Raw genomic sequence first — 17274 nt, forward strand, 5'->3', positions numbered from 1 at the left:
GATGCTGCTCTGATTAAAGGTTATGTTAAAGTGGTATGTGGTCCAGTTATGCTGCTCTGATTAAAGGTTGTGTTAAAGTGGTATGTGGTCCAGTGATGCTGCTCTGATTAAAGGTCATGTTAAAGTGGTATGTGGTCCAGTTATGCTGCTCTGATTAAAGGTTATGTTAAAGTGGTATGTGGTCCAGTTATGCTGCTCTGATTAAAGGGGATGTTAAAGTGGTATGTGGTCCAGTGATGCTGCTCTGATTAAAGGTTATGTTAAAGTGGTATGTGGTCCAGTTATGCTGCTCTGATTAAAGGTTATGTTAAAGTGGTATGTGGTCCAGTGATGCTGCTCTGATTAAAGGTTATGTTAAAGTGGTATGTGGTCCATTTCTGTATCGTATAGCTCTCGCTCGGCGTCACTCTCTGCACTGTCCTCGCACACGTGCACACGCACTGAATAAAGACCACAATGTACCTTTAATCCCAATATTTGTCTGACCACACCCCTATCAGCTTACCCATATAAGCAGGGGTGGGGCCACCCACTCGCTTCCTTCTCGCTTTCACCACAAGGAAGTGCCTCGGTAGATCCCCACACTTGAAGTGATGTGATGGTAGGAGAAGAGTTGGAAAGCAAGGATACGTTGACATCCTATCTTTATTTTCTCTCTCACTATTTTCGAGAAAATACGGCGATATTGTCTTCGTACTGGAGTGTCTGGAAGATGATGATCATTCTAAAAATCCTCCACCGGTTTTCGTATTGGGAGTTTGCGCCGCTACATGCTTTTCCAACTGCAGTCCTTGCTGTGTGCTGGTTGCGGTAAAGACACAGCCGGGCTGTAGGACGCGCCGCTGTTGTGAGAAGCGGTGGGTTCCAGGTTTGGTGAGTTATGTTTTGCTCGCAGGCTCCACTTGTCTGTTAGTGCTATGGGGGCTAATTGACAATGTTTATGAAAACCGGCCCCAGGCTAGGGTCCTTTGTTCAGCCTCTTAGGCGACAGAAGACCTTGGTCTGAAGCCCATTATAGTTTTAACTAGTGGGCCACGACCATTAAGACTGGTGATCCCTGTGTTTTCTGGACGAGTGGATATCTCTCTGTCACCGTGTTAAGGCCCCATCTTTCATATCCAAATGAGAGTATTCCCTCACGAGGAGATATGGGCATAGATGTTCGATAGCGGAAGATCTGTGTTCAAGTCAGCTACACAGGCCAGTGGTGTAGTGGTTAACACTGTCGCCTCACAGCAAGAAGGTCCAGGGTTCGATTCCCGCTTGGGGACCAGGTTTCCATGATGCCAGTTACCCAGGTGGGGTATCTCCCAGGCCTTTCTGTGTGGAGTTTGCATGTTCTCCCCGTGCTCGCAAGGGTTTCCCCCCCGATAAGTTAAACCCAATGGAAAAACATGCACAACAATAGATCGCTAACGCTGTGGCGTCCTTGACGAAGACGGACAGGAGCACTTGGATTGGTCCCCTGGCGCGGCTCACGTTGACGCCTGTCTGCTCCCGGCTGCCCTTGGGGGGGAAGGACGACGGGATGGGTTAATCGCAGATACGAATTGCATGCATGCATCGCATGTGTGCCGATTGATGACCTCTGAGCAGGTCCTAAATTATTATTATTATTATATTGTGCTGGCTCCGTCGGGTGTTGGTAAAATCACCGTTGTAAAACTGTGTTAACATCTTGTTTCTCTTTTCTCTTAAAAAGTGAGGAGGGTTTCAGAACGGCGGCCTGTCTGGGTGAGTGTTATATCATTGTGTACAAGTTCAGGTGATAGCTGCTTAGCTTACGGTTAGCCAGTCAGCTGTTAGCTGCGGCGTTAGCCTGCTGTGATCACTGCGTGGCCTACATAGGTTGGGCCTACTGTTAGCCAGTCAGCTGTTAGCTGCGGCGCTAGCCTGCTGTGATCACTAGGAAACGTTAGCTTGCTGCTATCGGCCAAGGCCCAGCGCGGGGTAGCTCCGGCTCCTCGCTCGCCGCCGCGAGCTCCCCTCTGGTCGCGTGCGCCGTTCGCTCGCTGTCTCGCGGGCAGGGGCAGTAGCGACCGACGGTTGGAGCGGCCGTTAGCTTAATGCTACTCTGTTGAACGTGCTTTGATTATAACATGTTTTAAACACTCTTGACTACGACGTCATCTTTGACAGAGGATGTTCGTCGAACCTGCCCTGGGCCAGGACGGCAAAGCCTGCGTCAACAAAGGGGACCGTAGCGACGGGTTGGAGCGGCGACGCTGCCCAGATCGAACAACACAGGACGGCTGTGTTTTCTACGGTGTCTTGAGACTGCACTTCGTTGATCTACGCTCCGGGTAGGCCAGGTCTGACCAGACCTTGTACACTTCTTCTGGCTTTCCCTTCTAAATGTTTTGTAAATAACGATGTTTTCCAAAATGAGTGTTACTGCACTACATTTAGGATACGACGCGAGTTGTGTGTGAATTGTCTTGTCACTAGGTATTTAGCTTCTCCGTGCAAATCGGGTTGTTGTTTCAGATGTGAAAATGATCTGGTTTTCAAACCAATATATTCTGGTTTGAATATTCTTTTCTCAGCCTGTAATGACAATGAACAGTGTGTTCACATATTAACAGGTTTTCCTGTTTTAACTGGCCGTATTAAGGGTAAAGTAGGAGGATTGTGTTTCCCCCCGGTTCCCTGGGGACTTCTTCATCCTCCTATCAGACATGTTGTTGCACTACATTGTGTCTTTGTGTGGTAGGGATGCGATGTAACCCTTAGCTTGATTGCTGAGGTTGTGCTAAGACTGCTGGAGAAACTTTATTTTCCTAAAAGAAAAGATTGTTTGGTCGCTTTCGTGTGTGCTTAGCAAGGCCTGTGGCCGATACTAATCGAGAATTATGTATTCTCTCATTATGAAAAACGGCGTTCCTCTGTAGAGTGTTTTTGCCATTTTTTATAGGTGATGATGGATTGTGTGTGTCATGTGACCTACAACTGGGTTGGACTGGCCACAGAAGCACATGTGTAAGTTTGGACCGGGGCTCTTAGAGAGCCCTCTCTATTCTGTGTTTTTTCCTTAATAAAAATCAGATAGCAGGTTAGCTCATGCGCTGTGTAAAGCTGTCAGACGCTTCATAGAGCTGACTATGACTGTGTCATACTCTCTTTTTGTCATTACATCGTATCATGGGTGTGGGGTCGTAAAGGGGTGAACTGGTAACCTTTCCTCTCCCCCTTTCTTCTGTTGGTCAGGGGTACACCCCCTGTCCTTCAAGGTTCCTGTCACGTTGCGGTCCCGCACGTTATGGGGTGAGGGGGGGGGGGGGGGGAGTTTCATGGTCCCACGGCCTGGAATATTGGGCGTGTGCACCGCAGAAATTCCCCCGCCATAGAGTACGTCACCGTGCGCGTCTCTGTTGGTAGGACTTCCGTGTGCTGTTCAGGTCCATGTGATGGATCTGTTTTCGGGGGGTGGTCAGGGCTCCTCCTCACCAAGCTCCTATTCGGGCCTTCTGTGAGTTGGGACTCCTCCTTCCATGTGAGGGAGCCTCCTTCAGAGTACAGAGCCTCCTCCTCAGATTGTCAAGGTGAGTGGACCCTCTAGAAGGAGTCCTACTCTATTGTGTATGTATTCGATTCAATTCGATTATTGAGTGTGTATGGGTTCAGTGCCTCCTCCCCGGAGAGCCCTAAATCCAATTTTTTACATGGCTCAAGGTGCAATATATTCTTTTCAATCTGTACAGCTTGCGTGGGAAGTCTCTCTGGGGATTCCCGTCTCCTTCCTATGGGAGGGTGGTGGGATGTAAAAATCTGAATTTTTTTTACCCCCGGCTGTATAGACTGGGATACATACTGTTGGTGCTTCCTTCTTTTCTACTAAAAAGAGTTGGAGTTAGGAAGTGTCACACCCCTCTTGTCGTTCCCCATGGCGCCTTGGGGATTCAATGACAGGTCTAAATAGCCTGTTCATTGATGTGGGTGTGTCCCGACGCACGTATAGTGCTAGCTCGGGGTGTTCTGTAAACAGGCGACTGACTGGCACGCCTTGGTTGCTTGAGGTTAAAACAGCGTTTTTATAAAGCAACTGGGATGGAGGTTTTTCCTCTTCCGACGACCAAATCCAACGACCTGGTTTTTGTCATCGACGGATTCTTGTTCATGTCTGGGGGATGATGACGGAATGGATCTGAACATATGTAGAGGGGTCTCACGCCCTGGGGGTGGGCCACCGGGCGCGGTTCGCCCGAACGTCTGGGTGGCGCCTTCTTTTCATGTTTAAGATCAACACGCATATCTGCCCCTTCTCCTGGAGTAGGCATGTCGGCGTGGTTAGGGCACGGGACTGGTTCTGGTCACGCTGGTCCGGATCAGTTGAACCTGTTGTCCGCCGGGGATGCAGATCTGCTGTTCTGGTACCCTGAGGGACTTGGGCTTTTTTCAGGGGGAAAAATGCCAGTTTGGTCCGGGTGTCACAGGGTTAAGCACTATGGAGACCCTGGTTGGGTAAGTTTTTTACTCAGCACTGTCGGGACTTACGGCCATGCCAACCTGTACACGCTCGATCTCGTCAGATCTCGGCCGCTACACAGGTTGGTCCTGGTTAGTACTTGGTTGGGAGACCGCCTGGGAATACCAAGTACGGTGTGCTTAGGGGCTGGTTCTCCATTCTTTTTCGCTCCTCTCTCACGCATGGTGAAGAGGGGCCTGTTGGGGTGGTCTTTGACCTCCTCTGGTGACCCTGTGCTTCCCGTATTGCCGGGCCCGGTCCGAAGTAATGTTTCGTCGACCCGTAGGCCTGGGTTAACCCTTTTTTGAAAAACTGAAACACTTGTACTGCGGTATAGCCGGTGTATACCCGCAGGTGTGTTTTGGAGTTTTTTCTTGAGGGGTTATAGGAACAACCACCGCATTGGGTAACACCAAGGTGGTTGATTCCCTGGTGTGTTGGAGCAGTGTCAACTCCCGGGTTCACCGTTTGAGGGTGCCCCTGCACGTTCATGACGTCTGCCAATCGTGCCAGCCTTCTCTGCCTCAACCCCTCTGGGTGGGTTTTTTTTAAATGGAGGCTTGGTCATGCAACACCGCCAGCTTACGCCCCTTCTGCCGGGGCGGCTGTGTTCAGCTGTCCCCTCTGGCGCCTGTCTCGTCCGCAGTCTCCAGGCTAGGGTTAATAGCCTGTTGCCTGGTTTTTCCCCGGTGCGCTGCCTGCTTCCGTTGGTTAACCTTTTTTTGTGTGCTTACGGCCATGCTGACTGCCTGTTCTGCAGGGTCAGTGTGCCAGGCGGTGTACTATTGGGGGGACAGGGCCTGCTCGGCTGAGGGGCCTTTGTCCGAATACGCTGGCGATGTGGGGGGCGGGGTCACTAAGTGCCCACCTGGTGGGGTCTTGATGCTGGCATCATGGACTTCTCCGGGCCCCCGTTCCAGGGGGTCCAGTCTCTTTGGTGGGTCTGGGTCTTCCTTCGCGCTCCGCTGCTACGGCCTTGCCACGGGGTTGGGTTTGCCCTTGACCCCGTGATTCTGGGGGCAGTAACGAGGTTGTTTCCTCCGTTCGTTCCCGGGTGGCATGCGGGTTGTGCGTGTGTGTGGTCGTGGGGTCAAGCCACGGCTGCTCACCCTGTGCGTTGAGTTGCTTGAGTGCCTCTTTGCACGGTCGGGTCCGTCGCCCTCCCGTGAAGCCCCCAATAGGGGGGGTGCCCTCCATTAGGGTGGGTCGGGTGGCTTCGGCCCTCCATGTTCTGATGGTTGTGGGGGGCTTTCAGCGGGGTGTATTTGTCGGCCGATGGCTCTCGCGCAGCCTCCCTTGTGCAGAGAGTGACGCCGAGCGAGAGCTATACGATACAGAACGTTAGGTTATGACTATAACCAAGTTCTGTTAGTATAGCGACGCTCGGCGTCCGACGCCGCTGCAGCCCTTGATCTCGCCTTGTGGTGAAAGCTTGGGAAGGAGGCGAGTGGGTGGCCCCACCCCTGCTTATATGGGTAAGCTGATAGGGGTGTGGTCAGACAAATATTGGGATTAAAGGTACATTGTGGTCTTTATTCAGTGCGTGTGCACGTGTGCGAGGACAGTGCAGAGAGTGACGCCGAGCGTCGCTATACTAACAGAACTTGGTTATAGTCATAACCTAACGTTATGCTGCTCTGTTTAAAGGTTATGTTAAAGTGGTATGTGGTCCAGTTATGCTGCTCTGATTAAATGGTATGTTAAAGTGGTATGTGGTCCAGTTATCCTGCTCTGATTAAAGGTTATGTTAAAGTGGTATGTGGTCCAGTTATGCTGCTCTGATTAAAGGTTATGTTAAAGTGGTATGTGGTCCAGATATGCTACTCTGATTAAAGGTTAACGTTAAAGTGGTACGTGGTCCAGTTATGCTGCCCTGATTACGTCCTCTTAAAGTTAACAGGCTTCAGATTTTAAAGCACACATCTTCATATATTTTTACCATGTTTTCTATGCGAAAACCTTTTCTTCAAAGTAATTAGTAACTGATGGGTTCAGATAAATGTAGTGGAGTAAAAAGTACAATATTTCCTTTGAAATGTACTGGAATAAGTACAAAGTTCCCTACAATGAAAATACTCAAAGTACAAGTAGTTCGGAATTGTACTTAAAGGAACATGCCAACTTTTTGGGAAATTAGCTTATTTGCCATCTACCCTGGAGTTAGACAAGCAGATACATACCCTTTTCTTCTCTGTGCATGCATTAGGCTTAGGGAACAGCCGCACTGTTAGCCTAGCTTAGCGTCATTCACTGGAAGTAGGTGTGCCAGTGTAGCCTAGTTCCCAACAGTCACAAAATACACTCCAAATACAACTCCAAAATGTTCCTGTAAACAGTGTTGGGCAGTAGCTAGCTACAAGTAGCGACGCTACATAGCTTAACTATAATTATCAGTAGCGTGATGGTAGCGTTGCTACTTTTGAACCAAGTAGCGCTCTCTGTAGTGTAGCTATTTTTAGACCCAAGTAGTGAGTAGCGTGAGGAAACGCTACACGCTACTGTCCGGAGAACTGGACTGCTGAATAAAGATTTGTGGGGAAAAAACTCCCCGGAGAAAACCCACTATGATTGGTTGGTTGGTTTAGATATGAGTATGACGACTCACGATTGGGTAAGGTTACCAAAACATTACGGGTAGGCCAATCAGAGGCAGGATAGGGCGGGGCATGCCACTCCAAGGCTCCGCAAAGCAGGAAGTGAAAATCAAAACACAGACCACATGAACCAGTCCGTGCGAATTAGCAGAGGCAGAGGGATTCGATGTTTCCAGGGCTGATGGCATTGATGAAGATGTCAATAACAACAAAAAGCCAGACAGAGGGCTTGTTTCAGTTTTATAATAAACAATCAAACTGAGCACTTTTTTGCCTGCCTATTTGGTGGAAACGTGATCATGAAGTAAAAAAAAGAAGAAAAAAAAGAGTAGTGCCGATGTAGCTAGCTATTTTTGCCATGTTCTTGTAGTGTAGCTTGCTACATTTCTCTGGGGATAGTTTCTGTTGTAGTTGAGCTATATTTAATCGAGAGTAACTAGTAGTGTACCTTACATTTTCCAAGTAGCTTGCCCCTGACTGCCTGTAAACATTTTGTGACCTGTGTATTTACCACGTGGATAAAAAAAAGATTCTATACATATGATCCAGTGTTATGTATATATATTTTTTTGCCGAACCACTGCTGCGTGGGCGCAGTGATTTCATCACCTCAAAAGCCCTGTTGTTTTTTGAAAAACGGGGCTTTTTTTTTTAAATATGTAGTTACTTTCCCCCACTGGTTGTCGGTTCACACCGCTGTGTCGTGGCTCTTTCCAGGGCGCTCAGGCGGACGGGAGGAGCCAGACGCTGCCGGTGAACACCTCCCTGTCGGAGCAGAGCGGAGCGGACGGAGACGTGAACACTTCCCTGTCGGAGCAGAGCGGAGCGGACGGAGACGTGAACACCTCCCTGTCGGAGCAGAGCGGAGCGGACGGAGAGAGCGGCAGCGACACTCACTCACAGCAGAGCCACCGGTCTGCCGCGGCCAGCGAGGACGGAGACTGCAGTCAGAGTAAACACAAAGATATATGGACTCAGAGAATGTATAGTGTGCGCTGAGCTGAAGAGAAGAGAATGGGATAGAAGTACTTTATTGATCCCGAGGGGAAATTCAGCACCACAGATCGCTCACAATGAACATTCGGGTAGTCAGAAGTCAAACATTTGAATAAGAGTACACAGTCAGAGATTTACATTCTAAAATGTATTTACATTCTAAAATATACAGTCCAAAAATATGCAGTAATATACAGTAAAAATGTACAGTGAAATGTGCAGGAATGTACAGGAAGATATACAGGGATGTACAGTATACTGTCACTCTGTGCTCAGTGAGGCGTTGTACAGTCTGACGGCTGTTGGAATGAAGGACTTCCTGTGACGTTCAGTGCAGCATCTCTTCTAACACTGAACATGCTCCTTCTATAGGCCAAGTCCCTGTATAGTGGAGCATGTAGATCACTTACATTATTAACACTGAACATGCTCCTTCTATAGGCCAGGTCCCTGTATAGTGGAGCATGTAGATCATTTAAATTATTAACACTATGATCTTCTAACACTGAACATGCTCCTTCTATAGGCCAGGTCCCTGTGTAGTGGAGCATGGAGATCATTTACATTATTAACACTATGATCGTGCTCCTTCTATAGGCCAAGTCCCTGTATAGTGGAGCATGGAGATCATTTACATTATTAACACTGAACATGCTCCTTCTATAGGCCAAGTCCCTGTATAGTGGAGCATGGAGATCATTTACATTATTAACACTGAACATGCTCCTTCTATAGGCCAAGTCCCTGTATAGTGGAGCATGGAGATCATTTACATTATTAACACTGAACATGCTCCTTCTATAGGCCAAGTCCCTGTATAGTGGAGCATGGAGATCATTTACATTATTAACACTGAACATGCTCCTTCTATAGGCCAGGTCCCTGTGTAGTGGAGCATGGAGATCATTTACATTATTAACACTATGATCGTGCTCCTTCTATAGGCCAAGTCCCTGTATAGTGGAGCATGGAGATCATTTACATTATTAACACTGAACATGCTCCTTCTATAGGCCAAGTCCCTGTATAGTGGAGCATGGAGATCATTTACATTATTAACACTATGATCGTGCTCCTTCTATAGGCCAAGTCCCTGTATAGTGGAGCATGGAGATCATTTACATTATTAACACTGAACATGCTCCTTCTATAGGCCAAGTCCCTGTATAGTGGAGCATGTAGATCATTTACATTATTAACACTATGATCTCCTTCTATAGGCCAAGTCCCTGTATAGTGGAGCATGTAGATCATTTACATTATTAACACTATGATCACCGGGGACCAGTTAAGACGTCATTCCTAGCCATGCTCATTCTGCCGAAGTTGCCGTAACTCGTCTTTGATGTCAATATTTCAAAAATCTGTGAGCGAAATCATATTTCCCCTCCGGAGCCCTGAGACACAGCTGCAGTGAGAGCCCTGTGGCCCCCCAGGTCTGGAGCTTAGTTCAGCTGCAGTGAAGGCCTTGTGGCCCCCCAGGTCTGGAGCTTAGTTCAGCTGCAGTGAGAGCCCTGTGGCCCCCCAGGTCTGGAGCTTAGTTCAGCTGCAGTGAAGGCCCTGTGGCCCCCCAGGTCTGGAGCTTAGTTCAGCTGCAGTGAAGGCCCTGTCGCCCCCCAGGTCTGGAGCTTAGTTCAGCTGCAGTGAGAGCCCTGTCGCCCCCCAGGTCTGCGCTTAGTTCAGCTGCAGTGAAGGCCCTGTCGCCCCCCAGGTCTGGAGCTTAGTTCAGCTGCAGTGAGAGCCCTGTCGCCCCCCAGGTCTGGAGCTTAGTTCAGCTGCAGTGAAGGCCCTGTGGCCCCCCAGGTCTGGAGCTTAGTTCAGCTGCAGTGAGAGCCCTGTGGCCCCCCAGGTCTGGAGCTTAGTTCAGCTGCAGTGAGAGCCCTGTCGCCCCCCAGGTCTGGAGCTTAGTTCAGCTGCAGTGAGAGCCCTGTGGCCCCCCAGGTCTGGAGCTTAGTTCAGCTGCAGTGAAGGCCCTGTCGCCCCCCAGGTCTGGAGCTTAGTTCAGCTGCAGTGAAGGCCCTGTCGCCCCCCAGGTCTGGAGCTTAGTTCAGCTGCAGTGAAGGCCCTGTCGCCCCCCAGGTCTGGAGCTTAGTTCAGCTGCAGTGAGAGCCCTGTGGCCCCCCAGGTCTGGAGCTTAGTTCAGCTGCAGTGAAGGCCCTGTCGCCCCCCAGGTCTGGAGCTTAGTTCAGCTGCAGTGAGAGCCCTGTGGCCCCCCAGGTCTGGAGCTTAGTTCAGCTGCAGTGAAGGCCCTGTGGCCCCCCAGGTCTGGAGCTTAGTTCAGCTGCAGTGAGAGCCCTGTCGCCCCCCAGGTCTGGAGCTTAGTTCAGCTGCAGTGAAGGCCCTGTCGCCCCCCAGGTCTGGAGCTTAGTTCAGCTGCAGTGAGAGCCCTGTGGCCCCCCAGGTCTGGAGCTTAGTTCAGCTGCAGTGAGAGCCCTGTCGCCCCCCAGGTCTGGAGCTTAGTTCAGCTGCAGTGAAGGCCCTGTGGCCCCCCAGGTCTGGAGCTTAGTTCAGCTGCAGTGAAGGCCCTGTCGCCCCCCAGGTCTGGAGCTTAGTTCAGCTGCAGTGAAGGCCCTGTGGCCCCCCAGGTCTGGAGCTTAGTTCAGCAGCAGTGAAGGCCCTGTCGCCCCCCAGGTCTGGAGCTTAGTTCAGCTGCAGTGAGAGCCCTGTGGCCCCCCAGGTCTGGAGCTTAGTTCAGCTGCAGTGAGAGCCCTGTGGCCCCCCAGGTCTGGAGCTTAGTTCAGCTGCAGTGAGAGCCCTGTCGCCCCCCAGGTCTGGAGCTTAGTTCAGCTGCAGTGAAGGCCCTGTGGCCCCCCAGGTCTGGAGCTTAGTTCAGCTGCAGTGAAGGCCCTGTGGCCCCCCAGGTCTGGAGCTTAGTTCAGCTGCAGTGAAGGCCCTGTGGCCCCCCAGGTCTGGAGCTTAGTTCAGCTGCAGCAAGAGCCCTGTGGCCCCCCAGGTCTGGAGCTTAGTTCAGCTGCAGTGAGAGCCCTGTGGCCCCCCAGGTCTGGAGCTTAGTTCAGCTGCAGTGAAGGCCCTGTCGCCCCCCAGGTCTGGAGCTTAGTTCAGCTGCAGCGAGAGCCCTGTGGCCCCCCAGGTCTGGAGCTTAGTTCAGCTGCAGTGAAGGCCCTGTCGCCCCCCAGGTCTGGAGCTTAGTTCAGCTGCAGCGAGAGCCCTGTCACCCCCCAGGTCTGGAGCTTAGTTCAGCTGCAGTGAAGGCCCTGTCGCCCCCCAGGTCTGGAGCTTAGTTCAGCTGCAGTGAGAGCCCTGTCGCCCCCCAGGTCTGGAGCTTAGTTCAGCTGCAGTGAGAGCCCTGTCGCCCCCCAGGTCTGGAGCTTAGTTCAGCTGGGTTGGAGGAGGTTAGCATCTGCTGACCAGGTTAACACTTTAATCGCCATGGGTTAAATTCATAATTTACCATCCCTCGCCAGCCCTATTTGTCTATGGAGAAGTTCCCCTTCTTTGCAGGGCTATAACTTTTTAAATTCTATTGCTAAATTGACATTACTATGGCCCATTCAAAGTCCTATATCTATTGTTCAGGGTGTAGCAACGTTATACTTTTTCATTCACATATTCATACTAAAATACGGTCTAAAGTATAAGTATGTTTTTATCGTTTTCTGCAGCTTTCTCCAGAACTTGATTTATAGCCCTAAATGCATTATATTGATGATTGTATACAGTTTGATAGCAATCGGCGCGAGATAAAAAATTTCAACTGCACGTACTTCTAGAAGTTACTACGTATGATCTGATGTTGACCGGATGGGCGGGGGGTCGTTTATAATTCCGTGGGCAACGTTATATCATTCATCTAGTGTGGGTGATATGGTCACCAGAGCAGTTAGTATCGAAGACATTAGAAAATAACGCTGAAACTCACTGTAGCTTCCTCTCGCCGTTGGGAGATGAGCGTGGAACAGAATTTTTTCTATTATGGGATGTAGAAATACCCGATCCATTTCCAGGTTGTATAATAGTATATACGTCCAAATCATGTTTATCGAGTTATTGGCAACGGATCGATATCCATTGTGTCGAGCTCGAGTCCCGGGACCTATAGCGAGTGATCGGACCAAATTGAAATGAGCACCAGCTTCCACTTCCCTGTTTCTTCCCTGGGCGATCCGTCGATCGGCCACCAGATGGCGCTCTTGAACCGTTAGAGAGTTGACAGGGGCTCACCAGTACATATAATGTCTCCGGGGGAGAAATATGATTTCGATCACAAATTTTTGAAATATTGATATCAAAGACGCTGTCCAGCGTCATCGGCAGAATAAGCATGGCAGGGAATGACGTGTTCCAGCGTCAACGGCGATTAAAGTGTTAATTTACTCATTTAGACAATTTTAACCGAAGCGACTTACAAATTGTGTCAGCAGCAGGGGTACACCTCTGGTGGCTAAGGGTATTTATTTGTCAAGTAGTGCCAAACTTCAGTGCTACACTCTGAGTGCATAGTAGTATAGACAGATATAGCATAGTAGGTCGTAATATAGACATAGTAGCATAGTACATAGTAGAGAGTAGCATAGTGCATAATAGTAAATGACAAAAAGAAGGTTATTTTTATTCAGATATTGATTGAAAAAGTGTGTGTCTAGTTAACGGTGTCCTGACTGTGGTGGGAGGGTTGTTCCACCACCGTCGAGCCAGGACAGAGAATAGCTGCTTCGCTTCAATGTCCCCCCGGAGCCTGAATATGAGTGGGTCTCAGGCGGCCAGAAGATGCAGAGCGTAGGGGGTGTGTAGAGCTTGAAGGTGTGTAGTTAGTTAGAGACCATTGACCGGAGGTAAGAGGGAGCCGTTCCCCTCGTTGCACGAAATGCCACGTCAAGAACCTTGAAGTGGATTTGATGTGGCGATAGGAAGCCAGTGCAGCTCTCTGAGAAGTGGGGTGTATCAGTAGCAGGGGGGTAAAAAGTACCCAGAAATTATACTTAAGTGAAAGTATGGGTGCCGTCTCAAAATCGTACTCAAGTAAAAGTCAGAGTATCTGGCTAAAAACACACTTGAGTAAAAGTCAAAAAGTTTCTACTTTTAAATGTACTTGAGTACTAGAAAGTAAAAGTAAAAAAAAAAAGATTCTGACTGTCTATTCTTCTGATAGCAGGTGTTTAATCAAAGATCCCCGCTCTCTAGTCTCGCACAAGGACCAATCAGCATGGGTATGGGCGGGTTAATTTTCCATTGATGGGGATTTGATTGGCTGTTTTTAAATAAAGTGCGGCCGCCGGATTAATAACGTTAACGTTAGTTCGGCCAGAGAAACAAATATACTAATTAAAATCGTTGGACCTGCGAGATTTGTACTTTGTACTTTGTACTTTGTAGGTCTGCATTTAAAATGTAAGGAGTAAAAAGTATGTTATTTTTCTCTGAAATGTAAAAGTACAAGTACCTAATAATACTAGAGTAAAGTACAAATCCCCCAAAACAGTACTTAAATATTGTAACGAAGTACAATTACTCAAGTGCCTTACACCCCTGCTCAGTAGCCTGTACTGTTGGCCAGTATGGCCTTGTGGTGTGGCTCTGTACCTCCCTGGGCCCTGGGCCCTCTGTACCTCCCTGTGGCCCTGGGCATTTATAGACACCAGAGAGAGTGGTACCAGAGATCAGAGCGGGTCGGAGCCGCTCCCCTCTGATCAGAAGACCAGTGTCCCTTTGATCATAGCTAATAGTAGAGGCCACTGACGGAGTGGAGGGTTCCTGTGGATATTCCCGTCCGTCTCGCAGACCACACACCCTGGAGCTCTGATTGACCACACTCACCCCAGCTCCACCCGATCCCCTCATCGAGCCCCACCCGATCCCCTCTTTAGCTCGAGCCCCACCCAAGCTCCCCTTTCTAATGGGTGCCAGTTGCGCCGTTTGGTGTGGAGGCCTGCGGAGTCCAAGGCCAGAGAGATCGCACATGGAGCGGGCATGTTGCTGATGTTGGAACAACTCGTTGCAAAATCACTTTCAACCTCGCAGCCTCCTGAATGTACTGAGATGACGGAGTACGTTAAAAAAGGTGGACCGCTACCCGAGAAGCATGCAATGTTTATCTCATCACGGTCTATTTAGAATTCAGAGCCTTCATTTCTATTCTTTACCCAGTCATCAAGATTGTGTCGTTTATAAATGGTTCGGTTACAGCGTGGAAAGAGACATTTTGACAGAGGCCTATTTTTATTGGCTGTGTGAGATTTGCTCTACTTATGATGCGGAAAATATAACTTTTTGAACCCCAGCAGTTTGTTGAGCAGACATTATTATTAAAACTCTTTGCACACATTTCCTCAGAAGTAGTACTCACCAGGGGTGTAAAAGGTACCCAGAAATTATACTTAACCTGTTAAGCCCGGAGCCCTATTTTCTTAAAATCCGCCTACAAATACATACCTAAGTAAATGGAAGATTGCTCCACTTCTACAAGGTCCATTTGCATGTTCTATGGATCTCATGGAATGTATTCCCAGTGTTAGAAATATTGTGTCTATTACTAGGCTTGAGTAAATTGTGATGAAACAAAGGAGAATATAAATTATTATTATTCTTTGCATATTTGACAGTGAATAACACCATGCTAAAAAATGACCAGACATGAAAAACTGCCACTGAGCTCATTCAGCACCTTCTTGAGATCATGTGTACAAAAGATCTAAGCAAATGAACAAAGGGAAGATGATTAAGTGTACCTTTGTGATCTAGGACAGACAGAGAAACAGGTCGACAGCGCCTCCAGTGACTGTTCCCCGGGACCCCCCGGTGCCAGCCCGGAGCCGGGCCAGAGGGCCTCCAGTGACTGTTCCCCGGGACCCCCCGGTGCCAGCCGGGAGCCGGGCCAGAGGGCCTCCAGTGACTGTTCCCCGGGACCCCCCGGTGCCAGCCGGGAGCCGGGCCAGAGGGCCTCCAGTGACTGTTCCCCGGGACCCCCCGGTGCCAGCCCGGAGCCGGGCCAGAGGGCCTCCAGTGACTGTTCCCCGGGACCCCCCGGTGCCAGCCCGGAGCCGGGCCAGAGGGCCGTGGGCTCGCCGGAATACCTGAAGAACAACCGGAGCATCCGGAAGCTGTGGGGAAAGTGTGTAAAGAAAGAATAACGTTTGTTATCCTATATGAAACTTATGTTTTGCATATTACTGAACTGTTGTAAGCGAAATCAGCACAGTTTGTCCTCCTCCCTTCAGACTCCGCAGGACGCAGTCCGGGGGGCTGCAGGGGGCGGAGCCGGACGCCGGCCCGTTCAAGAGAGGGGGACTGCGGGCCACAGCTGGGCCGAGGCTGACCCGCACGCCGGAGACCGGGAGCGCTGTGCGGTGAGGCTAGGTCTCTGTATGACTGTCTGGGAGCGCTGTACAGTAAGGCTATATGTCTCTGTATGACTGTGTTAAAGCTGTACAGTGAGGCTATAGGTCTCTGTATGACTGTGTTAAAGCTGTACAGTGAGGCTATAGGTCTCTGTATGACTGTGTTAAAGCTGTACAGTAAGGCTATAGGTCTCTGTATGACTGTGTTAAAGCTGTACAGTGAGGCTATATGTCTCTGTATGACTGTGTTAAAGCTGTACAGTGAGGCTATAGGTCTCTGTATGACTGTCTGGGAGCGCTGTACAGTAAGGCTATATGTCTCTGTATGACTGTGTTAAAGCTGTACAGTAAGGCTATAGGTCTCTGTATGACTGTGTTAAAGCTGTACAGTGAGGCTATATGTCTCTGTATGACTGTGTTAAAGCTGTACAGTAAGGCTATATGTCTCTGTATGACTGTGTTAAAGCTGTACAGTGAGGCTATATGTCTCTGTATGACAGTGTTAAAGCTGTACAGTAAGGCTATAGGTCTCTGTATGACTGTGTTAAAGCTGTACAGTGAGGCTATAGGTCTCTGTATGACTGTGTTAAAGCTGTACAGTGAGGCTATAGGTCTCTGTATGACAGTGTTAAAGCTGTACAGTGAGGCTATAGGTCTCTGTATGACTGTGTTAAAGCTGTACAGTGAGGCTATAGGTCTCTGTATGACTGTGTTAAAGCTGTACAGTGAGGCTATAGGTCTCTGTATGACAGTGTTAAAGCTGTACAGTGAGGCTATAGGTCTCTGTATGACTGTCTGGGAGCGCTGTACAGTGAGGCTATAGGTCTCTGTATGACAGTGTTAAAGCTGTACAGTGAGGCTATAGGTCTCTGTATGACTGTGTTAAAGCTGTACAGTGAGGCTATATGTCTCTGTATGACTGTGTTAAAGCTGTACAGTGAGGCTATAGGTCTCTGTATGACTGTGTTAAAGCTGTACAGTAAGACTATAGGTCTCTGTATGACAGTGTTAAAGCTGTACAGTGAGGCTATAGGTCTCTGTATGACTGTGTTAAAGCTGTACAGTAAGGCTATAGGTCTCTGTATGACTGTGTTAAAGCTGTACAGTAAGACTATAGGTCTCTGTATGACTGTGTTAAAGCTGTACAGTGAGGCTATAGGTCTCTGTATGACTGTGTTAAAGCTGTACAGTGAGGCTATAGGTCTCTGTATGACTGTGTTAAAGCTGTACAGTGAGGCTATAGGTCTCTGTATGACTGTGTTAAAGCTGTACAGTAAGACTATATGTCTCTGTATGACTGTGTTAAAGCTGTACAGTAAGACTATAGGTCTCTGTATGACTGTGTTAAAGCTGTACAGTAAGACTATAGGTCTCTGTATGACTGTGTTAAAGCTGTACAGTGAGGCTATAGGTCTCTGTATGACAGTGTTAAAGCTGTACAGTGAGGCTATAGGTCTCTGTATGACTGTGTTAAAGCTGTACAGTGAGGCTATAGGTCTCTGTATGACTGTGTTAAAGCTGTACAGTAAGGCTATAGGTCTCTGTATGACTGTGTTAAAGCTGTACAGTGAGGCTATAGGTCTCTGTATGACTGTGTTAAAGCTGTACAGTGAGGCTATAGGTCTCTGTATGACTGTGTTAAAGCTGTACAGTGAGGCTATATGTCTCTGTATGACTGTGTTAAAGCTGTACAGTGAGGCTATAGGTCTCTGTATGACTGTGTTAAAGCTGTACAGTGAGGCTATAGGTCTCTGTATGACTGTGTTAAAGCTGTACAGTGAGGCTATAGGTCTCTGTATGACTGTGTTAAAGCTGTACAGTGAGGCTATATGTATCTGTATGACTGTGTTAAAGCTGTACAGTAAGACTATAGGTCTCTGTATGACTGTGTTAAAGCTGTACAGTAAGACTATAGGTCTCTGTA

The 17274-nt window shown here is 48.9% G+C and overlaps 1 protein-coding gene across 1 annotated transcript in view; it reads left to right on the plus strand.

Annotated features, from left to right (window-relative positions):
* LOC311246902 (liprin-beta-2-like) overlaps positions 1 to 17274 on the plus strand; it is a gene marked incomplete at both ends in the record, with an annotated part of 195726 nt that overhangs the window by 130884 nt on the left and 47568 nt on the right. The window contains 3 exon segments of the mRNA XM_084337143.1: positions 7777 to 8011; positions 14755 to 15124; positions 15231 to 15359. Coding sequence (XP_084193269.1) covers positions 7777 to 8011; positions 14755 to 15124; positions 15231 to 15359 — 734 coding nt within the window.

Source organism: Notolepis coatsorum (genome assembly GCF_963971535.1).
Source record: "Notolepis coatsorum genome assembly, chromosome: 20".
Classification (NCBI taxonomy): domain Eukaryota; kingdom Metazoa; phylum Chordata; class Actinopteri; order Aulopiformes; family Paralepididae; genus Notolepis; species Notolepis coatsorum.